The sequence below is a fragment of the Octodon degus genome, unplaced genomic scaffold, assembly GCF_000260255.1.
Source record: "Octodon degus isolate 3935 unplaced genomic scaffold, OctDeg1.0 scaffold00013, whole genome shotgun sequence".
NCBI lineage: Eukaryota > Metazoa > Chordata > Mammalia > Rodentia > Octodontidae > Octodon > Octodon degus.
Window position 1 is genome coordinate 27,194,051 of NW_004524589.1, and position 26,509 is coordinate 27,220,559.

General features: G+C 35.5%; 1 protein-coding gene across 1 annotated transcript in view; it reads left to right on the top strand.

Annotated features, from left to right (window-relative positions):
• Dach1 (dachshund family transcription factor 1) overlaps window positions 1-26,509 on the top strand; it is a 427,351-nt gene that overhangs the window by 347,682 nt on the left and 53,160 nt on the right. Inside the window, 1 exon segment of the mRNA XM_004626295.3 lies at window positions 25,056-25,207. Coding sequence (XP_004626352.2) covers window positions 25,056-25,207 — 152 coding nt within the window.

Sequence of the window (26,509 nt, forward strand, 5' to 3'; positions counted from 1 at the left end):
ATTTTAACTTTCCTTGGTTAATGTTTGCAGGGCACTTACAGATGCTAGAATAATCTCTAATGTTTTTGCTCAATCTGCTCTGGAGATGGATGAAATAAATAGTTTAAACTAATTAATGTAACACCAGCTGTTACAAGTGCTTGGCAGACGTCTATGCGTTTTGATGGGCAGGGAGCGGCTGTTGTACTTGACTTTATTTTAGTACAATGTTGATCACAGTGTAAGCTGGAATAAATGACTAGCCAAAAGAAGGAACAGAGGATGAATTCCATATAATGCAAAATACCATCTTCTCTAAAACCATAATTTTGTTAAGCTAGGGTGCAGACAGTTGTGCTGGACTTCATTAAGTCATAAGGCCTTTCACAGCTGCTAGGTTAAACACGTGGCTAAAATAAAAGTGTGTGATCTTGGACACTGTCCTTGGTTTTTCCAGAGGACTGATTAGAGTTACAGGTATGCGATGTCAGCTAGATGTTTGAGACCCCATTTCTGTTAATTAAATGCCTGTAGGGAAAAATAAAATAAAAGCAAGACATTATAGTCATCTGGAATAGACAGGGAAATGATTTCAGTTACATTATTTTAACAAGTTGAAGGGAATGGTATTAGATTTAGTTGTAAGTACTGTTGTCTACTGAGGTGTCTGCTTGCAAATGTGGTCCTCTTGTAGGGAAAAAAAGTGCTCAGCTAGTGAGTTCTGAGCCTAAAGGTCACATTGGAAGGAATGGGCACTGTCCATCTCCTTCTAAAAGTTTCATTTCTCATCCTCCAATGCAGAAAGATGCTTCTGCCAATATGCTTGTTTTTTCCATAAGCTTGAAGAAATTTAAACATTATCCTAATTTGGAGGGCAGAAGCACCGTGTTCTGACTGAGAAGCAGTGGTTGTTCTCCTGTGGTTGTTATCTCAGTATATGCCGACATTAAGACAACAGTGTCATTGTGCAGAATGCTACCCTATGAATGTGTCTAATAAGTTATTATAATGTGTGCAGAGCAGATGGCGAGTGAGCTCCTGAAAGAACTGATGGATGGGAGTGATGTCATCAGCGAGATGACAAGGTTCACAAGGTACTTGACCTCCAAGAGTGAGTCCTCACTGGCTAGAATTCTAAATGGTGAACTTTGGTGACACGAGCTAAATGGGAAATATGTGCAATTTGTATTTTTTTATAGTGGTGTTTACCCCCTTCACTGAACTCCACATAATGGGATTCTGTCCCTGAAGACTCAGAGATATTGTTGGAGGGTTGCACCCTGTAACCTTCCAAGGATTTCAAATACAAATCTGCACATCGAAACTTTAACAAAATCACAGAGAATGTTATTTATGGAGTCAGGTTCAGAGCTTTCCCTTTTATATATGTATATATGCAGAAAGAACTTAGTTAGGCATCCCATTAATTTTAACATGTTATCACAAAATAACAAAGTGCTGACTCCGTGAAAATATTCAGTGCATAAAATTAAACTTTTATATTTTCATTAAAATATATTTCCCTATATACAAGCCTAAAATAAGCTGTCAAAGACCTTGATGTTGTCTTTATATTTTAATTATGACTTTACTTGCACTTCCAGGTGACAAACTTAAACACATTAACATTTCTATTTCAATATTATTATTTTAAAATTCCATGTGACTTCAGAATCTACACCATATCACCTAGGGGCAGTGGTTGCAGAATTTGCATGAGCCTGTTAAAAGGATCCTAGAAACATATCGTAACAAGTATAACCAGAGATACTGGGCCTCAAAAGAAATGTAGGTAAAATATGATAAAAAGGTATTTATGTTGTTTAAAATCAAATGAAAAACTGAGCGATTTAAAATTGCTTGGTGGAGAGAGGACTGATGAATTAAGACATATCTAAAGAAAAAATTTAGATGTGTCATCAAAAGAAATACTCATCAAACTATGAACTCTCTTTTCTATAAATTACTAGTGTGTAGTTTCTGTTTTGTTCACTTTGAATTACTGATCTGAGGCATTAAAAAGTAGCTTTTTCAATGAGATGCTTGTTTGTATTGGAGGAGATGAAAGAAATGTACACATACAACTAGGTAACTGGGTCTAGTAGAAAGTGTATGGTGTTTTTCAATATATTGTGGAAAAGTAGCTAAGTGATTGAAATGATTATACGATTCTGTGATTATAATCCTATCCACATATATCTCAATATTAAGAGTTGCTAAAGGGAACATGGTTTCTATAGCTCAAACGTTAATGAAGCTATGCAAATAATAATCTCATCAATTAAATGAACTTGAGGTAAAACAATTTATTCCACAAAGTTCATTTGTTAACCTTAAATGGACTTAGAAGCGGCAGCAGAAAATGGAAAAGTACACTATTTTAATTTATTCGGTATTCATACATAAATTCCAAATGTAATGTGCTGAGAAGTTTTAAATTTTATTACAGTGACAGAAAATGTTTAGTCTATCTTTGCAAATGTTACAACAATGCATTAATTTTTGAGCAATAACTTGGCAATATATATTATAATTTAGATTCAATCTTATCTATTTTGATATATCAAAGCCTATATATTTAAGCTAGTTCTAAAGTCTATAAGCTTATGCTGTCATGTGTTAATGTCCCTAAATGATTAGCATAATTAAACAGCATTCTGTCAATGTATATCAAGTGATCAAAAGAGCTTATGAAATTATTTGATAAATTATGCAACTGGACTTGCTATTTTTAATATAAATGAAATAACAGAACCCATATCTCATGCCACATTGACACTCCGTATTGATTATATGGCTAAACCATTTTCAGGGGCTGCCTTTACTTAATCTGATCTCTTTCTCTGTCTGAGGCAGATAAAATATTAATACAGGGTAAATGAGTGCTCTCTGAATTTGCCATATGGCCCCTGTAGAGGACAGCGTGGCCTGGGCAGCCTATGGACCTGCCATATGGGCCTAGGGGGAAAGGTAAGTATTACACAGAGAACAAATCTACCATATGGGCTGGGTGGAGCGCTGAGACTCTAAACACTTTCTTATCCTGGGACATTTTCACAAAAGAATAAAAACCACATAAATAATATATTATATAAAACCCCTTGAAAATGGATCAATTGTTTAGATTTAATATGATGCTTTCAAGCAATGTCCAGAGCATATAAATAATCATGGTTTACTTTGAAATGGCAAAGAGATCATCAATCATTTACCCCTGACATTTTTACTTTGCATTTAACATCTGTTCCATAATAGCATGGTACAGTAATATACTTAACATCGTATTACACACTGAAACTAAACAAATAAATAAAACACTAAATTGGAATTCCTGAAAGTTTGCCTTGCTTCTGCTCATATTTTTGCAAATACTATATCATCCAATTTTCTATCACTTAAAGTTTTTGTCATATAGATAGACAAAATTAAGCAAATGGCAAAAGCAATTTTCTTAGTACAATTAAACCTCATTAATTTGGTTTCTGCTAATATGGAATTTATGATAATTCAGCTTGGGCTTGATAAGGTTTACCTTTGTACTAGATATAGAGAAAAGATTTGCTAAGCCAATTATTAGTATAAACAAGATTACAATGAGCATGTTTAACCCACTTAAGAGAGCATACTTTTCAAGGATTTTAGCACATTAATGGAATGCAAATACATACTACTAATAACAAATGAGTCTAATTTAGTCTTTGAATCATGTCTTGTAGTCCTGTAGTACCTGTATTTGGAGGCAGATGGTTCTAATTACTGTATATAGTTCTAAATGCTGTGTGTCTTTCCTCACAATGTCTGTTACTTATATTTCTTGATTTTAAATCTAGCTATAACTAGTAATCATTATTCTCTGTAAATATTGGGAATCGTTATTCTCAGCATCAGTGTCTCTCTTGCTTTTAAGTGTATAATATTTTTAAAGATTTATAATTTTAAATAGATTACCCTGTTAGCTTTTGTCCCAAGGCACAATGAACAATGACTCTTCTAAGGGATATATATATATGTATATATATATATGAACTCATTAGGTAGTTCAGCAAAAAGCCTATAAGAATCAGTTGGACAACTGTAGCCATAATTGAAACTTTTTTTGGATAGGGTCTCATTCTGTAGTTAAGGCTGATCTTGAACTCAATATGTAACTCACTCTGGCCACAAAATCACAAAAATCCTCCTGCCTCAGCCCCCCAAGCCTTGGAGTACAGGCATGATTCACCATACCCAGCCTGAAACTCGATTTCAAGTTATCTGTACAGTTCTTTATGGCCAATGTGTATGTGAGGACAGTAACATCTATTCATGGAAGAATTTGGTTTGTTCAGAATCTTTTCTCATTTAATGAGTTTATTCACAATTTGAGATCCAAGAAAAATGTGTTGCAGACAAAATTATCTAAATGTTTTGAACTTATTGGACTATGAGTCCAAATTTATAGTTCCTGTGTTAGAAGAAGTTGGTTTAGGCAGTAGGCAACTGATAAAGAACTAGAAGTGGCAGGTATAAATGAAATTCCGAATGAAAGTGATGCAAGAATACCTGTGAGAATCCCGGAGAAGGAAAAGTCAAGGTGTGCTTTGGGTTTTACAAAACAAAATGCCTAAAGTGGTATCAGAAGATCTATAGACCAAGATAAACCAAAAATATGCAACATGGAATGGATTCTGGCAGAAAATGGGCCAGAGCTACACTTAGAGGAGAAACTTTCTAGTAAAAAGGCAGGGATCCAATTACTAAAAGAAGAAAAGAGAAGACCAGTAAAGCCAAATTGATGCTGAGTTTTTGTTATTTGATAAATCTCTTGGCTTATGTTCTCTTTCTGCTGATTACAGAAAGATTGGTCTCAGTGATTTCTGGCAAGCTAAGTGGCATGTTTATGAAGTCAAAAGAAAGAACAGGTAATCATTATGATTTAGTAGGGTTACAAATGTTTATTCCTTTTTTCCTTCTTTCTGTTCATCCTTCCTCCCCTTTCTCACTTCCTCTTATTTGTTTATTAATTTTTGTTTTTAAGAAAAAAGTTATTTTTCTTGGAGAGCAAAATTTTTTGGCTCCAAATTTGTATTTCAAAGGGATCACCATTACTGACATTTTACTCTAGCCTGTATACATTGTTCTATCCAGCGATGTCTTGAGCTTCAGAGCATTAGATAGCAAAGAAAAGCAATAAAAGAACTAAGAAGAAGTTGGCACTAGAGATTTTTAGAGGAAAAATGCAATGGTTTTCTGGAGATATAGTACAAGTTTAGAAACTGAAGAAATGACCAACCTGTCAAGGCCACTGATAAATCAACAATGTAGATGTTGAAGAATTTTGTTTTGTTTTGTTTATGGTGACTTGCTATGCAGTTCAGGCTGGCCATGAACTCACTAGGTAGCCCTGGCTGGCCTCAAACTCAAGACAATCCTCCTGCCTCAGCTTCCAGAATAATGGGAATACAGGCATGTACCACCATCATGCCTGAATAAAAAATTCAGAAGTGGCAATAAGGACATCAACGCTAAGTAGTTGTACTGAAAAAGAATAGGAATAAATTTGACTAGAGTGGGCTCAAGATTAAATCATAGGAAAAAGATGAGATGACAGCATAGAGAGGAAATGGAAAGCTGGAGCAGTAGTAGGAGAGAAAGGCTGCATCCAAGAAACTTTTACTTTTACATTACATGAGATATAGTGCAGCACAGCTCTATGCTATTATAGATATCCTGGGAAAAAGGAAAAAGTATATGAAAGAGGAACAATTGCAGCACTGATGTCCTAAGTCTTTAGTGAATTTGAAGCAAAAGAGAGAATGACTCACTGAGTATCATCATTCATTTTTGTAACAATTGGATTTAGCTAGTTTTGTAAGTCAGCTCTCCCCCTTGTATGTCAAGACTCCACAATCAAGTATGCATCTGTTGCTTGCATGTTCAGCCTCGCTTTGTCCTTTCCATGACAAGCAGGCTCTAATGACCTCTGAATTTGGATGCGCTATTTGTACTCTAAACTTATCTGCCCATGCAGTATGTTTTCTCCCATCCTTTATTATCTAATTCTGTCTAGTAGTTCTGCTTAACTTATTGTGTATGCTGTTTAGAACTATTGTACCACCACACCACTCCCTGCTTGTGCGCTCTTGCAAGGCAGACTGTGATTTTAACTGTATCTAGAATATCACATTCTTATCCTCAGAAGTTGGTGAAAATAGTGGAGAGGGAAGTTGTGTATTTCAGGAGCTGGGCTTCTTTGACAGTTATGGTAAAAATTTGAGAATGAAGCTTATTATGAATAGAGAACATTTAAATGTAGAGTGAGACGAGGTAACAAAACAATTCACCTTAGGCAGGTTTCTAACTTTCAAATGAAAACTTTGTTTGTGTCAGTCACAGCTGAAAAACAGATGGGAATCATAGGAACCATTGTGAAGAGATATTTTTATGAACATATATGTAAGAAGAAAACAAGCAAATCAAAGCTCTTCTTAGCATTGTGAAGATAATTGTATCCATAAGAGAAATAATGACAATAGCAGTTGAAGCTTTAAGAAACTGGGTTTTGTTTTATTTTATATATTTTTAGGTGATAAAAATAGAAACTCAAAATTAACTCAAGTAATTAATTGAAAAGAAAAAAACAAACACTTTTTTAGAGAAGGCCAGATAGCTCCACAGATTAAAGCACCTACAAGCAGGCACAGGGGCCGGGGGTTGGATCCCCAGGCTGGCTGTGCCAGCTCTGTCCCCAGGGTACACTGAGACAGCAGTTGAGATTGGGTGTAGTGTCACATGCCTGTAATCCTAGCTCTTGGGAGGCTGCAAATAGGCGGATCGCTACAAGTCCGATCTTGTAGTGAGACTGTGAACACCCTGTAGACCCTTTCCTAAAAATACAAAAAAAAAAAAAAAAAAAAAAAAAGGAAAGAAAAAACCACAGTTTTTCACATTTTCTTTAACTATATCTTCCCTGCATATAAGAAGATACCAAGAAATATAATAAGATGTACATTTGTTTTCATTGTCTTTCAAAGAGAAAACAATGATAGTGAAGTAGTCACTAGGAGATGAAATAAAAGCCTTAAATAGATGAAGAGATGAGAAGAAAACATTTAAGATTTTAAACAGATTTTTCTCACATAGAGAAACAGATACCTGAAATTTCTAGCCTAGACACAAGCAAATTAATCAATGAGAAATCATACTAATGTATTTGTAATCTTTAAAAAATGGCTAAAGGCATATTTCACAAACTATAAGAAACTCTTCAATAGTGATTATTAAGGAGATTCTAAAATGATTGCTTAATGCAATATCTTAGAAAACAGTATGATAATCTCTGGGATTTTTGGATCTTCCTTTGGGCCCGGCCTCACTGTTCCTTCCAGTTAATTGTAGAATAATAGGATGAAAATATTGTAGTGAATATTTATACATAAGGCTTTTTGTGATTGATAGCTCTACACAGATGATAGGGAACTATAAATACTAACAGTCAAATATCTAGGTCTTAGATGAAAGGAGAGTTAAACTTTGATAATAGTTTTATATTAGTCAGATGTGCATCAGTACCTGAGTTTAGTTCAACTCAGTCTGATGACATTCAGAATGTGTAGGCAGGCTGTAAGGTAGAAACAGGCAGGAGGTTGTGGTGGAAGGAGACTGCTTAGTTCATGGTGGACAGGAAGCAGAGCAGAGGAATTGTGCCAGAGAAGAAGGGGAGAAGGATCATTTAGTCTCAAAAGCCACTCCTCTTGGCCCACCCAGATGCATGAAGAATTGTGCTCTGTAAATGTGCCAGCATTTCTTAATAAAATTAAGTTGATATTTGAAGATTAATTACCACCATCCACCTCATGATACTAAAACATATCTCCTTAAACTCTGTACTCATTCTCCAAAGAAAGACAATGGCAAATCTAGTATTCCACTTAATATGATTATCCCACCTACCATCAGAAATGTAATAATTTCTTCCCCAAAGTCCCAATAACTCCACCATATTTCAAAAGTCCAGATCTTTTCTCAGACTGAAGGCACCATTTTTGGCTAAGAACCTCCCCCCAAAAGTTGCATAATTCCAAGTTACACTGCCACAAGGTAAACACTTTTATTCCAAAAGAGAATAAGGAATAGGAAAGACAAAAGTAAAACCCAGCAGGATGAACATTAAGTCCTATAGTTCCACATATAACATCCAGGATGTACAGTGTTAAAAATACAAGTTCCAGAGGACATAAGTAGCACATCCTATGGCCTTAATAGTTGCAGTCCACACAGCCTCTTTCTTATGGTGGCTACAACTGTCCTCTGCAGATGTTCCTTGTTCCTGGAATTTATAAATATCAGGACTCTCTGCTGCACCTTTGCTTTCATTCATTAAGCGCTGCTCTGTCAGGGATTCCTTACATGGTCTCTTAGAGCCTCTTTAGAAATTGTGGTGGAAGACTGGGTGTGGTGGCACGTGCCTCTAATTCCAGCACTTGGGAAGCTGAAAACAGGAGGATCACTACTAGTCCAATCTATGTAGTGAGTCCCTGTAGACCCTGTAATAAATAAAAGAAGAAAGAAAGAAATTGGGGTGGAAGTCTTTCTGCCACACTACTTTTGCATTATGCATGCTGATAAAATCAGCATTATATGGAAGAAATAAAGGAAGTTTTCTAGCTTCTGCAGTAGCTTGGTCCCTTGAACTATGGCTGTGCAGCCTCTGTGTGCATGTACGGCTCAGCACAATGAGATGAATCTCAGGGGACCAGTTCCCTAAAAGCCCAGGCTCAAACGGGGAAACTCTCTTCTCAGAGGAAAGGTCTGGACATTTATACCCTTGCATCTGCAGTGGGGGGGCTGACTCATTCCTTGACAATGTCTCTTAAGGCATCTTCCTTCTTGTCCTCCTTGAGTGAAGTATTTGGTTTCTTTTCAACGCTGTTAATACCTTTAGCTCCTGCACTACCTTTGGCTTCAATTTTACATGTGGTTTTATCTTAGCCAAAATTTACATTTTTTCTAATTGTTTTGTTTTCCTTTTTGCTTCTAATTCTCATTATAAATGTAACTAAAAATGTAGCCAAAAGTATCCAAGGCACAGACTGATTGTTGGGCCATCTTGAAATTTCCTCTGCCATAAAAATTTATATTTATCCTTAATCTGTCTCTTACAAAGTCTCAGAACATGGAAAAAATATAGACAAACTTTGTGCCAAAATGTAACACTTATGACCTCCAGTCCAACTATGGTAGAGTCCTTGTTCTCAACTGAAATATTGTGAACCTGAGTTTAACTGTCCACATTCTTATCAACATTGTCTTCTGAAATCTAATCAGGTTCATACGGGGGCTCCCTCTGCTACACTCCAGTGCTTCTCTAGCTCGCCCCCCCCCCAACTTTCTAAACTCCTGCCACACACCTTTTCCAAAGGTTGCTAAAGCACATGGTCAGCTACAGTCATAAGAGCTATTCTACTTTGCTGACAAAATTCTTTTTATTAGTTTGCTTTCCCTCCGGTGAGTCCCACATCAGACACCTACTATTTAAAGGAGGATAAATTTAGGTGAGTTTAGGGTTCAGGCAACTAAGTATATGTAGATAAGCTCCAAGGGAGAAATGCTTTGGCCAAAGGTTGTGGTGGAGCTTAGTTCATGGGAGCCAAGAAGCAGAGAAGTGAAAGAGTAACAGAGGAGGGCAAAGGAACCATACAGAGTATCCAAGATCACTCTTCGTGACCCACCTAGATATACACAGGATTGTGTTTTGTTAAATTATTACATGATTTTTTAAATCAATGAAGTTGACATACTAGCATTAGCAGTCATTCCATCATTGACAAAATTTCTAACATAATCAATTTATAAGGAGGCAAGTTTTATGGTGGCTCGCAATATGGGAGATTTCCATCCATAGTAGCTTGAACCTGTCATTTTAGGCTTGCAGAGAGCCAGAACATTGTAGTGGGGAGTATGTTGTAGGGCAAAGGTGCTTTCCTCAGGGCAGCCTTGAGAAGAGGGGACAGTATCTCCACAGCCACACCCTTCCACTAACCTACTGTCCCCCCATAGATGCTACTTAGAAGTTCTACAACCTCCCAGCAGTTCCAAAGGCTGTTGCCCAGCCTGAGATGCTGCACAATTTTCTCTAAAATTCCAGTAGAACCTCTTGAAAGACAAAAATATATTCATCTTTCTGGGTAAACCTGGTTCCATAGAAAGTCTCTCAACAAATCAGGATTAAATTTAAAGTCATGAAAATAAGTGTTATTTAATGAAATAACATCTTCACTCCCTACTTCCATTAAAAACAATGTAAATACAAAAAAAAAAAAAAAAAAGAAATAACATCTTCAAGTATATCTTCTACCTTTTTAGGTTGTTATGCTACAAATTAAATTTGTTTAATGTAAAATAACACTAAAAGGCAATATGAGTTTCTTGTGTTTTCAAGTAAGTATAGGAAAAATGTATGTTTGGTTTGTTTGTTAAAATAGGAAGCATTTTCTAATAAGGATAAACATTTTAATTGTTCTCCAATTTCCCACCAGTATTGTCATTATGAGGTTGTACTTTAATATTTATGCAACTTACAATTTATTAATCTTAAAATTCGTAGATTAAAAGGAATATAATAAGCAATAAAAGTAAAAGTAAAGCTTATAGGTTTTACCTGGTGCTTATATTCTTGTGAAATTATACTATGTAAAGAGAAAAAAAAATAAGCAATGAAATGCTTTTTATTGTTTGGAATAATGAACTTGCTATTTCTTTGTCTAAACATTCCAGTGGTAGTATTTAAAAATAAAATGATGCTAGGCATGATGGTGCACCCCTGCGATCCCAGCTCCCAAGAGGCTGAGGCAGAATGATTGCCACAAGTTTGAAGCCAGCTTAAACTACATACTGAGCTCAAGACCAGTCTGAATTATATAGCAAATCTCTGTTTCAAAATTTCCACCCTGAAAAAGTAAATTAATAATTAAAACATGGAATAACTACTCAGTTGACCAAATATAACAGATACGTGTGCCTATGTACATATTTGTACTGATGTACTTATATAACTATGTGTATATGTACACAGTCACACATACATATTACAGTTTACTTTGAAATTTTCAAATACATCAGTTTAGTAGTCTATTTTATTTATATTAATATATCTAACATAGCATTAAGATGATCCTTTGACAGATATGTTTATAAACTTGACATTTCTCTGTAAAAGAAAGCTAAATGCATGAAAATATTCTGAGACACTAATTCATCTCACCCTGAAGTACTTTTAAGAAATGTATTGATTTACTTTACACATGTTCTTTGAGAACCTAATAAATATCAGCCACCAGTCAAAGTACAGGGAATACAATAGCCAAGAATACAATGAAGAATCTTGAAGGGTTTTCAGTTTAATGGAGGGCGGATGAATAACAAGAAAATACTGGATTGGTAATAATGCTAGCACAGTAGGAATTCAACATACCGTGGGCGTGAGCAGGTCACATAAGGTTGAAAGAGCTCTAAGGTGCCATGGGAACTTACCTGACTAGAACTGTCATTTCTGCAAGACAGTGAGGCATGGATGACAGTCTGGTTCTTAGTGTCCTGGGCTGCACCCTCACAGCCTGGCCTCCCAAAGATTGGGCCCTGGCTTCTGTGCTTTCTGCACTAGCCATTCTGTAACTCTTGGCCACACTGGCCTTCCTTACTTCCTCTGTCTTTCCAAGTAAGACTCTTCATGGATGCTACATTTTCTACCTGAAATACATGAATTCTTCATGATTAAAACAAATCCTCAGAATGTACATGAAATATACATGCTAGGACACATATAAAATGCAAACCAGGGCCCAGCAAAATAGCTCAGCAGTCTAAAGCGCCTGCTTAGGTAAGTTTAAGCAAGCATGCAGGGACTGTGGTTCCATCCCCGGCACCACATGCTGTGCCAGCCCCGCCTCCATGGTGGGCTGAGCCAGCCACAAAATAAATAAATAAATAAAATAGCAACCAGAAATCACTGCAATGAAAGTAAACAGCCGGACAGTTTATTTCATTTGAATTTTAAAGCAATTTTAGTACTTCAAAGAATTTGTGAAAGTAAAATTTAAACTGTGTGGTAAAGGAAAATTATGGCAGATTTCTCAATTTTAAATTAATTTTTCAGATAACAGATTTATTTGTCATAGATGTAGCACAATAAATCCTAGTAATTACAACTTCATCTACCTGCTATCACTTTTTCTGTGCTACCATGAATGAAGAGTTACACATTGGAAGGTAGATTTCTAAAATGTATAGCTAGTAAAGACTAAAGAAGATGCATTATGTTTTATGCTCTGAGAGCTGGAAAATAGCAGTTGTGCCATTTAAGAATCCCCTTTTGGCCAAGGAAGGAATGCTGACAATGACATAAACATACACTCTTAACTTTTTATATTTCCCTAAATCCTAAAAATTAGTGCTCTCCTTTGCATTTTTATATTACTGTGTTATAAAGCAGTTAGTTTTAAAGGAAAAAGTCATAAAGTCTCAATAGGTAAAAGGGATATAAAGGTCACTTAATTTAACCTCCTGTCAATTTCTTGGGACTAGTTTCAGTAATATTCCTGATGAGATATCTATCTGCTTTGCCAGGGACACACACACCCTCTCACAGCAAACCCACTATTGTCCACAGCCAAGAGGAACTTTTCATGGATGAAGTAAATCTTAGTGCCACCTGTACATACTCTCACTAGTCCTTTTCTGCACCTGGAAGGAGTAAAGACATTTAATATGAAAAAGGTGATATTTTAAAATTTAATTTTATCTATCATAAGTAATTTTATATGCTGGATTCACATCTCTAACTGGAAACTGAAAACAGAAGTATTTCTTTGGAAAGTAAACTAAGCCTAGATGAAAATTTTATGATTAGAACAAAGGAAATGTTTAATAACTTCTACTTTTTTTTTCCAGAACTGGAGATTGAACTCAGGCCCTTGTTCTTGCCAGGCAAGCACTTATTCTACCGAACTATCTCCCAGGCCGCAACTTCTACTTTTGTAAAAAAAAAAAAAATATAAGAGGTATTCAACCAATCCATAATAAAAATATAATACCTGCTAAGCATTTCAGTGACACCAGGGAGCAAGATGGAGGTTTCCTTCCCTTTCAGTTAAACACTCTGAAGGAAACAAACATTTCAGTAAATTTGTTTAATGACCGTTTTGAATGACTTGCATTATTTGAAATAGTTCTGGTAATTTGTAATGGGTGGGAAGGATTTAACTAAATTGTTTCAAGCCAGGACAGCTGAGATGTAGAATTCCTGAGTTTAACCTCAAGAGAATTGCCACCTTCTCATACCTGCTGCTGTCTTGAGAGCATGCGGCAAGGGGAGGTGGAAGGGAGGCGTGTATTTCAGCTCAACTTTGCCTTGAATGAGTCATGATTGGCTCATACTTAGCCAGTTATCCAACTTACACACATGAATTCTTTCAGACCAACAAGCTGATGTCTGACTGGGGGCAGTAGACCTATAGCCTGTTGCTTGCAGTCAGATCAGAGTAGTGGGCAGGCACAGGACATAAACTTCCCGAGCTAGGAGGGTGCATCCTGGGGTGGTCCAGGCAAAGGTAAGGTCGGACGTGGAGGAGATTGATTTGAAAAGCTCAACAGATTTTCTGCACTGGAAAATGAGCCAAATCCATGGCTAGGAGTTGCGGATAAACAAATTCAGGAGAAACTGAAGGAGCACAAATGTTGAAGATAACATGGCAACATGAGGGGTTTGTTGAAAAGGGGGTGAGTCTTGAGCCCTGCCCATTCTGTGGTGAATGCCTTTGCCAATAGTTCTTTTTTGTTCTTTTCTTTTAGAAATCTTTAAGTGGGTTTTACTTTTTACTCTATCAAATACAGCAATTGACTTAAAAATGATGCTCTGTCCTCTCACAAGGACAGTACAAATTTTGTTGATGCAGTGACATTTGTTCAAATGTGTAGGGAAGAAATTTCTGCAGGATTTTCTGCATGGACTGCTTAATGTTTGGGTCAGTACTAAATGTGTATGGTATTCCTGGCTTGCGTTCTCTAGTTCCGTGTAAGGAAATATTGGAGCTTCATTTCTGGGATAGGTACCTTTAAGAAATAAGTGATCAGGTATGCCAGAGGAATTAGGTGATTGAGGGGATATTGACTATTTATGAGGTCCATTGGATAGATTTTAAGCAGTAGGCCCAATTTTAAATAAGAATGAGAAGTGAAATAAAACATATCTATATTTTTCTTCCCTAAAATAATGTTTTGAGTATACATCTCTTTACATATCTGAACACACATATACTTTTTTAAAATGCATATACATATTTTATATTTTTATTTCCTGGGTGTTTAAAGAATAGAAGCTCTGAAGCAAGGCTGTCAGAATCCAAATCCTAGATTTTTGTCTTTACTATAGCCAAGTTATGGTCACAAGTTAATTAATTAACATTATTTATTTATTTATTTTTTACCTCTAACTACTCCTAGGTAAAATGAGGCTAACCCTAGTAGCAACTGCACAGAACTGTGGTGGTGATTAAGTGAGTCATCCTACCCAGAAGGCTTAGAACATGGTTTTGTATCTTCAGGAAGTAGCCAATCAGTGCCAGCTATTTGGGTCATAATCATGATTATCATCATATGGATGCTGCTCACTCTTGGAAAGAAGGATGACTTCATAGACTCTTTGCTTAACAGCATCACTTTTCTATAAATATGCACACAATTAGCACCAGGTAATCACCCCCCCCCATATCCACCATTCAGCTTAGACAATGGTCTACTTAAGACCAATCTTGTTTCCTAATTCTTCTATCCTATTTCTACCATCTGATAATTTTGAGACAAATCCAAAACATTTAATTTTTTTAATCTTTTCAATTTTTCTTTATGCTTTCAACATTTATTTTGCTTTTATAATTTCAGCATGTATACTATAAAAAGAGACACATTCCTTCAAATAACGAACATTTTCTTTTTTCAATGTATTTAGTTCAGGGTCTACAGTGTCTAACTATGTAGATGGTAATTGTAGTGATCCTCCTACCTTCAGCCTCCCAAGCACTGGGATTACAGGTGTTCACCACCACACTTAGTCTCAGTCTTCCTCTCAGTGCATCCCCGGGGGTGGGGCCAGCGTGGCTTGTGGTGCTGAGGGTCGAACCCTGACCCTTTGCTCTGCCTAAGCAGACACTTCAATCTGCTGAATTATCTGGCCCACCAAAAAAACATTTTCTTAACCTATCTAAATTGGCAGAGTACTTACTACATACCAGGTCAGACGTCACAGTTTAATAATTATCATATATGCATATATGTATATTTATGGGAATGTTTATTTTCAAGCATTAAAAATGTTCTTCATTGTATTTCCTTTTGCTTGACACTGTAACATTTAATGAAAAATACATAAGAATCTGTAAAATTAGGTTTGAAAAGTTTTGAATCAATCTCTTAATTTACTAACTTCCTCTAATGAACTGAAGAATTTAGATAAAGTGGGCTTCTAAAGGACTCTCATAATTTTTTTTAAATTCCATGAAAATTTTAGCCTCAATCTCCTGGGAAAATCAGAATTTAAATAATCCTGTACCTCAGAGCTATTTTATAATTCAGAGACATCAGTTGGGAGGTGTTCTGTTTTATTCACTTAGCAGTAATACTTATCTTCTGTTTGAAAATTCCTAAATGAATTAGAATGGTGAAGTGGTGGCAAAAAGAAAAACCCAGGATCATTGACTTTAGCGTCCTATGATGGTGCTCAGTGGTCTCCTCATTCTTGCTTTACTCTTATAAGAATAGTAATTTTTAAAAGCCCTTGGATTATGTGCCCCCCCCATGCACATGTGCGCGCGCACACACACACACACACACACACACACACACACACATGCACACACACACACACAATTCTCAAAACACATGTCAGAAACTCGTTTTTGGCAGATGTAAATTTCAGTGAATTGGCCAAGGTCACAGTACAATAAGGGCAGAGTTATCACGGGAATGCAGTTTCCTGCTTCTTCCACCATCCATGAAATTAGAGTAACTCCACCCCTGAAAATTGAAAGAGTCTACTTTTTTTTCTGAAATTATAAACTATGATTTGGAGTTTTTAATTTTTTTTAAACACCAACTCAGACTTTCACAAGTGGTCTTTGAGGACTACAAAATGTTTATGTGTGCATTATTCAACTACTATTACTACACATATTACAACCTATACAATTTGTTTTAAAAGGAGAGTGTGTTTTTTTGTTCAAGCTGAACCATCAGGTTTTCTTTTCATGTGGCATGACATGATGAAGAATCTATCTGTAGGAATAAAACTAGTTCGCTTTCTATGGACAAGCACAGACTGCAAAGTAGATTATTAAAGTACACAGAAATAGAAAATTAGATCAGAAATGATGTTTTACTGTGAGGTCTTCTCTGGGCCTTATAAAATGAGAAAGAACTAACCTTGTTCTATTTCTGAGTCCTGCAAAAAGCCTTGTAGCAGGCATATCACCTTTAATTAGGTTTCTGCTTTGGGGAAGCATTTTACCAGCCCCCTTTCATTTATTTTTAATGATGTTATCACTAACAGGCAAACAGTCCCTTAATAAAACAAAAACAGTTTCTATATAAAGCCTGGTGTACATGCCCTGAGTCAGTCTTCTAAAAACAAATGTTATGATTGTTTCCCTTGTGCTCTTAGAACCCTTAATGGCCCTACTGTGCAGATATGCAAAACATCAGCCTAGGAAATATAACCATGTCTGTTATGCAGCTTTCAATAAATGCTTTTCCATATTCACAAGCAGGATCAGCACTAAGGCTGAACCTACAGGGTCATAGAAAAGACAAAAAGGTCAATTAAGTGGGTCTTTTCCATGAAAGCTATGCCAGCTCTTTTCTAAAACACTTATTACCTTAAGAACCAAGCAGAGATCAAAGCCACCCAAAACGTTTGAAAGTTAGGTCAGTGGAGTGTGTGTGTGTGTGTGTGTGTGTGTGTGTGTGTGTGTGTGTGTTTGTGTGTGTTTAGTGCTAGATACCATTCTATCTTTGACAAGAAATTCCAGGTTTTGAAAGGGATGAAAGTATACACACACATATCTGAGTACTTCTTAAGTCTTTTTAATTATCTTCTAAGATAAGTTTGCTGTCAGGGGCAATTTGAGAAACATTAGTGTACAACTTCATCATAAAATTTTCTTCATACAGTGACCTCTGGAACTCATATGCAGGATATCTAAATATTTAAGATTCTATTTTGAGAATAGTGGCAAAAATATGATTTTCCAATTAAAATACTGATTATTCAAAAGATTAGAGTTGCTAATTTCTTTGTGCTGTTGTTACCTCTGTGTGGCTTCCCTGTACAGTCTTTGGCTTCATCCTGCTTTCATCTTTCCCAAAATGCAGTGCCCAACTCCTTATGAAAATGTGTTCTTTTATCTCGGTCAATACATGCCACCTAAATATTCTTTTTTTTTCTGAGTAAGCACAAGGTGCCATTTAAATTATTCTACTGGCACCTAGCTATATTTAGATCCTAATTACGTACTTAAGAAGAAAACTTCCTAGCTGAGTATGAAGGTGCATGCCTAAAAACCCAGCATCCTGAGAGGCAGAGGCAGGATGATTGTAAGTGTGAGAACACTGCAAAGCAGGGAATTATTGAGACCTTGTCTTAAAATTAAAAATAAGTAGGCTGGGGCTGGAGACGAAGCTCTGTACACAAATCCTGGGTATAATCCTCATTGAAACACACACATACACACACACACACACACACACACACACACACACACACACACCACACACATGCCCCTTATTCCTAAAGCTTTCTCCTAGCTCAAGACAATGTCTGTGAAATTCTTTTAAAATTAAGAGTGGGTTTTCAAGTTGAAGATGTGTTTTACTTTTACATGCATGCGGTATAAGCTGCAAATTGAAAGATACTTCACATTTGTGCTTCACAATTCCTCCAGTGTCTCCCTCCTTTACCTCATTCATGTATTTTTTCTCAGAAATTAAGAAGAGCTTGTTCCATGTGAGGTAGCTCAAAGTATAAGTCTGTTCTCTCTTCATCGAAGGAGTGGCCCCGGATGTTCCTCTACATTGTAAAGGTGAACTATCCAGATGGTAATTGTATTAAAGTATGCAGTGGTAGTTGTAAGAAGGATGCAATGCATATTTTATGAGCTACACCAAGTGAAATTATGAGCTTGGTGTATTTTTTTAAGCAAAACTCTAGCATCTGCAAAGATTGACCTTTCATAAGTGTTACCTTTATTCTCCCAAACTCAAAATCCAAAGTCCTAGTGCTGCTTGGTAATGTATCCACAAAATCTTGTAAGTGTTTTTAATGTACCCTCTAGTCTACTTCCATGAAATCTATACTTTTTTTTAGTAAGTCAACAGAAATTTCCTCCATGTCCTTCTCTTAAAGAAAAATGAATATACTAGTTTATAGCATTAGGCTTTTTTTCAGTTTATGCCTAGCACAGAGAAAGTTAACTTCACCAGAAGTTACCCAGGTTTACTTTACCAAAGCAAATGCTACACAGAGAAACAGTCCTGTTATCCTCATGCTATGTTTTTATCATCAGCCTTATCAGAGAGAAAAAATATAGAAACCGTGGGTATATCATATAAAATAAAGGGTGCCACATTGAAACCAAGTTTCCAAAATCACGTTTATAAGAAATTTGGTTAATCATTGTGTTGTCCATACTGTATTTTCCAATTAAAATGTCATTATATTCTTCATTGTAATATTTCACAAAATAATTTCACACATAATCTGAATGATGTAAACTATAATCCTTTGAATTTGTAATTGTCTTCATTTTCTTACTGATATGTTTGCACTACATAGTGATTATGTCTATTGAGAGGAATTTCTACACATGCATAACAAATTTAATTCATTTTTTTAGTCCCCTCCCCTTTGCCTCCCTCCTGGCTCCATGCAACTCTTCTTCCCCTTTGTATTTGCTTAATCTCCAGTCCCATTTTTCTTAACTGTTTCTAAAAAATCCTTTATTCCCTCCTTCACTCCTCCCACCTTCTCTTATTCCTCTTCCCATTTGAAAAATACCTTTGTACTTCCTAAGGCCTTTTTTATTTTGCTCTTTATTCATACTTCAGGTTTGTCCCATAAGAGAAACAAGGTCATATTTAAACTTATGTGACTAATTTGTTTCACCTAATATTATGATCTCAAGGTGCATGCATTTCCCAAAAATGGCCTAGATTTATTCTTCTTTATGATAGAGTACTACTCCATTATGTGTAAATACCACGTTTCCTTTGTCCATTGATCTGTCAGTATTGACTGTTTCTAAGACTTAGCTATTATAAATTGTGCTGGCATAAACATGGGTACGCTTGTAGCATTGCAGTATGATGACATTAGCTTATTTTTTTTTGCAGAACCAGGGATTGAACCTATGCCTTTGTGCTTGCCAGGGAAGCGCTTATTCCAATGAGCTGTCTCCCTGGGCCTGACAGTAAAATTTTTGGAAAGATACCTAGAAGGTGAACTGCTAAGTGAAATGGAATTCCTAATCTTAGGCTTTTAGCAATCTCCTTACAGATTTCTACTACTTTACACCCTACTTTACTTTCCACCAACGATGAAGTAGTGTCCCTTTTCCCCCAACAGCCTTACCAGCATTTGTTATTGGTTGATTTATTGGCTATGGCCACTTTTTCCTGGAGTGAGATGGGATCACAGAGTTGTTTTAAATTGCCAGTTTGAATGGTGACTGATGTTGAACACTTTTTATGTATTTATTGACCACTTGTACTTCCTCATCTTAGAATTGTCTTTGCATTTCAGATGCCCATTTGGGGGCTGGATCTTCAAATTTTGGGGGGGGGGCAACTTGGTGATCTCTTTAGGTGGTTCATGTATTACTTCTTTTTCTAATAAGAAGTCAACTAAGTGTCTTGTAAAGAGATAACTTTGTTGTTCTAACATTTACTAGAACTTTGTAGAGCCCTAGAAGTGTATGCACTTTCAGAATTTTCCATTGTTCATTCTTCAAATTGCCATAGAGGGGTTACATTTAAAATTATATTGCCAATTTTATTAAAAATTTTATAATAATATTAGTTAATAATTTGAAAAAAGGTTAAAATTAAATATAAGAAATAAGTGTTATTGTAAAGTACTTCTACATATTCCATATACATTGGAAGATAAATAAACATCATGTGAATCTTCATATAATGTTTCCTCATTTGTAAGAATTTTTAATTTACTTAGGTGAAATTAGAAAAAAGTTCTGTGATATTTTCAGACCTAAAATTATATTTTGGACTCACATCATTCAACTTTATTTTTAGTTCTTCTTCCAAATTAAGCACATAGTGCATACAGTAGGAACCAACCAGTATTCAAATTATAAATGAGCTCAGTTTAAATGTTTGTGCCTTATGTCTGGATAGAATTTTCAAATTTTTTCTAAGCACATTTCCTTAATTGGTAGATTATTCATGCTTTTCTAGTACAAAACTTGATTGATAAGTTTATGAAAAGCATAAATGTATCTTTATGCACATTTGCAATGCAGATGTATTAAAATAACCAAGAAACATTCATCTTCTTGTAAAGAATTATTCACTTCTGAATGGACAGTATCATATTATCTAGAATTTTTGTCATTTTTTTTTCACTCCATACGAACTCCCAAATCTCTTGTAAAGATGTAATTTGGAAATTTTCACATTGGGATGAATAATTATGAATCCCTTAAAAATGAATAGTTTCTAAAAGTGAGTATTGTTCTACTTGGAATTTACAAAGTAATAAAAGACATTAGAAATGAACACACACACACACACACACACACACACGAATATATAATTCAAACCCAAAGGGATTAGCTATGAAAATAACAACTGAGTTTGATTTTATTAACAGGAAAGAAAACATTTTAAAAGTAGAGTCTCATTATTTTTTTAAACATCATTGTTCCTTAGGATATCCTGCTAAATTGTTATGTGTGATAAGATTGAAGTGGGGGGGAAGGCTTGTCTCACAGAGACATCAATCTTACTGATGTTCACTTATTAAAAAGTGTCTTAAAATATGAGAGGAATTATGAAATGTGATGAGAATAAAATATCATGTTTTGTCTTTAGCATTTTAAAATTAAAAAAAAAAACTTCCTTCATTTATACTTTGTTTTTGGATCTATTATTCTAACTGATTATATGTTGTTATAACTGTCGGTACATTTTATCATACAACTGCTATGAAACTAATCAGTAACTTTTCTGATTCAGAAGTTAAATTTTTCTTTAGAAAACCACTGTAGTTCCTTGTAACTCAATTAAAACATAAGGGTCTTTAAAAATTAGTAACTACTCTTTGTAGGTGTTTGAAAATAATGACTTTAGAGTAGTGACGTTAGCTTGCCCCTTCTGACATTTGTGGCTGTGTACCTTACCTAATTCTGGCAGCAGTTGTGTTCTATCCACCTCTTCACTCTAGCTCTTCCTTTTCTGTGTGTGTTATCTTTTCAAATCTCCTTCTCACTTTGTCTTACAGGAACACTTGTGAGTGAATAAATCCTGAAGTGGGTGATTTCCTGATCTCAAGATTCTCAATTATATATGTGAAAAGCCTTCCTTTCCCAAATAAATTAACAATATCATGTTCCAGTAATTAGAAAAAGACATACATTTTCATGATCAACATGTAACTCATAGCAGGAGGATAAAGGAATTTCTTGTATAACTCTTGCAACTTTGTAGAATTAGCCTAAAATCATTTTAAATAAAATATCAAAACAAAACATACATGCACACATATATATATATGTGTGTGTATTATATTGACAAATAGTATAGTAATTCCAATACTGGGGTAGCTGATGAACTTTATTCTACTTATTTATTTATTTATCCAATTATTTATTTTGAGACAGGGTCTTGCTGTGTAGTAGTTCAGGTAAGGGTTGAACTCACTATGTAACCCAGACTGGCCAAAAGCTTCTAGCAGTCCTCTGGCTCAGCCTCCCAAGTGCAGAGATTACAGGTGTGTACCATCATGCCAAGTTGAGTGAACTTCCTTTTAAAGAATAGCTTTAAAAATATATGCAGAATCAATTGAAACAAGGTATTTTGTGAATTTGTGCTTCATAATCTTTCACACTTTGAAGTCACTGTGATGTCGAAAGTGCCATAATTTCTGGTCCCTCAAGTTCTGCCTTAGTCTTCATTGAGCATTTAGAATATCAATGGTCACTTTTATTTAAAAAGGAAGAACTGGGCCGGGGAGATGGCTCAGTAGAATAAGCGCTTGCCTGGCAAACACAAGGGCCTGAGTTCAACCCCAGGTTCTGCAAAAAAAAAAAAAAAAAAAAAACTTAAAAAATTAAAAAAAAGAAGAACTGAGTTCTCCACCTTACAATCTGTGTAAGAATAAGAGGCTGTTGATGATGTTAACTGCTATGAAATGACTAGTTGTTTCTTAACACAGTATTGATGCCCAAAGGAATATTTTTTGGTTTGTTTGAACTTTAATTAGTTTGTCTTCATTGTGTGGGACCGGTGGTAGAGCTTAGTGGCATAAGTGCCTGCCTGGCAAGCACAAGGCCCTATGCCTGAAGCCCAACACAAACAAAACAGAGCAAAACAAAACAAAAACAAAACGTGTGTATTGGTCTTAAGCAGCCTCCTTTTCCTCTCATTTTTTAGTGTTCAATGTGCCCTAAATTTGATTGTTTCTTACCTATCTATTGAGTTACAGTGGATTTATGGAATATTACCACTGTGGGAAAGGAGAATCACACACATTCCTACTCAGGGAGAGTTCTTTCTCATAAAGCTGGAGCCATGAGGACCACCAAAGTGGTGACTATCGTGCTTGCTCCTGCACACCCCACACACACATACCCGCAGAGTTTTAGTCCTTTACTTGGATGAACAGTGTACACAGAAGCAATGATAGAAGGTGAAACACCTTGCTAAATGCAAAAATGAACGAGTTAACAATTGTTCCCTGTTTTCTATATGCACTCTTGAAACTGTCAGGTTCTGTTTTTTGCCTTCTGTGTCAAGTATATATCAGAATATTTATTTTAAATAAATATTGACTCCATAAATGCAGATATACTGTGTGACTTACTAATTTAATTACCATAGAAAGCTAGTAGTTTAACACAAATGCATCGAGTAGTTGTGGGATGGTGGGACTTACTCTCTAGTGTGTGGATCTGTGTATGTATATATATGTATATTGATTAATTTTATTTCTTGGCCTGTCTTAAAAAATTGTGGATCCATAGATGTAAGACTGACAGCATCCTCAGGTGGTCATGTGGTTCTGTGAATTTTTTCAAGAGACAAGCAATTACTATTTCCATGATCTATTAAGCCACATTTTCTTTAGCATTTGACAGCTAAGGTGATGCTGATCAAAAAATATTGCCCTCCATTCTTAAACAATTTTGCATGCACATAGATGTTTAACATGCCTTTTTGTCAAAGCTATTATAAGAAAACACTAGCAGCCTTGGTCTGGAGGAGTAATTTATGATAGCCTGTTAAATGATGTCCAAGATCACCTTGTTCACATTAGCCAGTGGGTCCCTCCACCCCTCCACTGCAGTCTTCTCTAACCCTGGTGACAGGGGTGATTAAAAAAGTAGCAACCCTCTGAGTCCTTCTTTAGTTGCTAACTGTGTTTGCTTCTTGAGTGTGTACCTCCTGCCTGAGATCATGTCAGTAAGTTAACTACGGAGGGAGTGGACGGAGAGACTGCAAGGAGGTGAGAGCACGCAGGTAACAGGACACCTGTGTCTTCTCCAGCCCTACGGGACCTGTCTTCCCCTTGGGTTCATTAACTAGAAGCGTGGCAAGGTGAGGGAGAGGAACTTCACTTGTTCTGACAGTAGTGAGAGACAGGGAAGTGTGACACCTTCTGTAGCATTTCTGCCCCACAGAGAGGCAACTGGAAAATGTGCTGTGTGGTTGGGTGTTGTAATGAAAAATAAGAGAATGATCAAGGGGAAGAGTAGAATCAAATTATAAGCATAAGGCACCATGCTCAAGTTTTTAGCCACTTGTAAAATTGAGAGATACTATCAGGACTGAGCAAATACATCACTCCGATTAAATTTCCTGTGGTGAAATATGAAAATATTTATAAAACTGAAAATTCTACCCTGAATAAATTTTTCTTTGTGATTGTAATACACTAAAATAAGCCATAACTTGTATTTATTTAGTATAAAACAATAAATTGGTGAATGATGAATTCAGTAAAAATACCTCACTGTGAGTAATGTGCAGGTATTATTCTGAGTTGCTAAAATATTAAAGAATATTCAACCAACAAGGTAAAAGCTAATTTAGCTAAGAGGGTCTTAAAATTTTATTTTCTATATATTGTTATGGAAGTTTTTTTTTTATTACCTTTTCTTCAAACTTCTTTTTCATGTTTAAAAGATACAGGTTTTCAATATCAAAGTAAAAATAATTCTGTGTTCAGAAGAATTAAACCTTTAGCTTTAATGATAGTGAATAATTCTTTCATTATTTAGAAGGTGTTTGGATTCTAGTTTTTCTTTTCCAATGTGAATGAAAGATTGTAACTGCAGATTTTTGCTAAGTTTCTTAAGAATATATTTAAAGAAATCATTGATATAAAAAGGATTAATTAAGAAACATCCTGATATACAAAGCATTTCTCTTATATAAATCTCTAGAAATATTCTTTTGTCAATCCAAAGAGAGCAAACTAAAATGAGATAATTGGGAAGGTGCCCATAAAGTCAGCCTGAATATATTATCACAACTATATATGAGATAATATTTGTTTTAAAAAGATTCTATGGCACTGTAAACTCAGTCTCATTAGAGACTGCATTTAAAAGGCTTATAAAGTTACTCATTAATGTTATCTTGTTGTATCTCCACAGCTTTTTCATTAAAGAAAATTCAGCAGAAAGCATTTTCTCCTGATAGCAGGAACCAATTTGCAATAAATGTTCTGGAAACCACTGGGGAAGCCATTACTGAGGTCTAATAAAAACAGACAAGCGTAACTTGTTCTATATTTTTGTTTCAATCACATGCAGATGAGACCCCGCTTTCTACACCAACCGCAAGAGACAGCCTTGACAAACTTTCTCTAACTGGGCATGGACAACCACTGCCTCCAGGTTTTCCATCTCCTTTTCTGTTTCCTGATGGACTGTCTTCCATAGAGACCCTTCTGACTAATATACAGGTAGGCTGTTCACAGTCTGGGAGAGAGACATGGGCTGCACAGCTGTAGGTTTCTCTCCAAAGTTCATCCAATTCCATTTAATCCACTCATGAGATAGACTGAACCAGCTATTAAGCGTTTTTTTTTCCCCCTCCAGAAATTAAGCTTTTAAAATTGCTACACTCCTCGAATTGGCACAGAAATACTTAGATATGTATATTAAATCATAATGAAACTTAGATGAAAATGACATGGACATTTAAAAATGCATTCTGCCTAAAAGCTCCTTTCATTGCCTATTAATGGGACAAACTTAACTGTTAAAGTTTGTCAGATTTACTAAATGACAGTGCGCCAGTTCTAACAAATATTTAGATATTTTTAAACTGCTGGCCTTCCAGTGAGGAAATGATATGTTTAGTTATTTAAAATATGTGCAATATAAAAGAATAAAAAAAAATCACTTCTTTCATAAATAAGTTTGTTTCAATTAATAGGGTTTCTTCAAAGAATAGACTTCAAAAAGCTATGTCAAAGTTTCCACGGATTTCCTATGTGGTCTTCAGGATGTATACTTTATGTACAGTACATTATGAATCAAAAATACTTACAGTTAACAATAACATAGAGCATGGAGCCAAGATAATAAGATTGTTTGGGATAGAGAAAAGCACAATTTTCTTGCCCACACATGAAGGGTTCATGTGGACCCCAGATGGAGATTTTTGTCTTCTGTTTGACCATATTTGGGGTAACCAGAGTACACATGAGCCCAGAGACACTGTACTCAACAGATTCTTTGTAAAAACTTTTATTCCAACTGGCCTTCCTGAGTGATATTTTTCTGAACACACTTCTTACCATATTAAACTTTTTCCCAGTAGAAATGTAATTAATTTTATTTACTTCTCCAAGGACATAACAGAAGGCCTTTAATGTAACATATCTTCTCATCTATTAATATGGCATTTTTAATGCTAATGTAATTAGAGTTTCATAAAATGTAGTCAACATTAAGGTTTTATATCTCAGTAATGGAAACGACTCATCAGTGTAGCCCAAACTGAATTATGGTCAAATAATTGATTATAACTTGAAAAGAAAAATAAGACATTTTCCCCAAATTTCACTCACATGATTGTTTTTAATTAAGTAAAACTCCTAGTGATTTTTTTCTTTAATATAATTAAACATTTTCAGCAATGCTCATCACTTTACTGAATTTCAATTCTTCTTCTTCTTCTTCTTCTTCTTCTTCTTCTTCTTCTTCTTCTTCTTCTTCTTCTTCTTCTTCTTCTTCTTCTTCTTCTTCCTCTTCCTCTT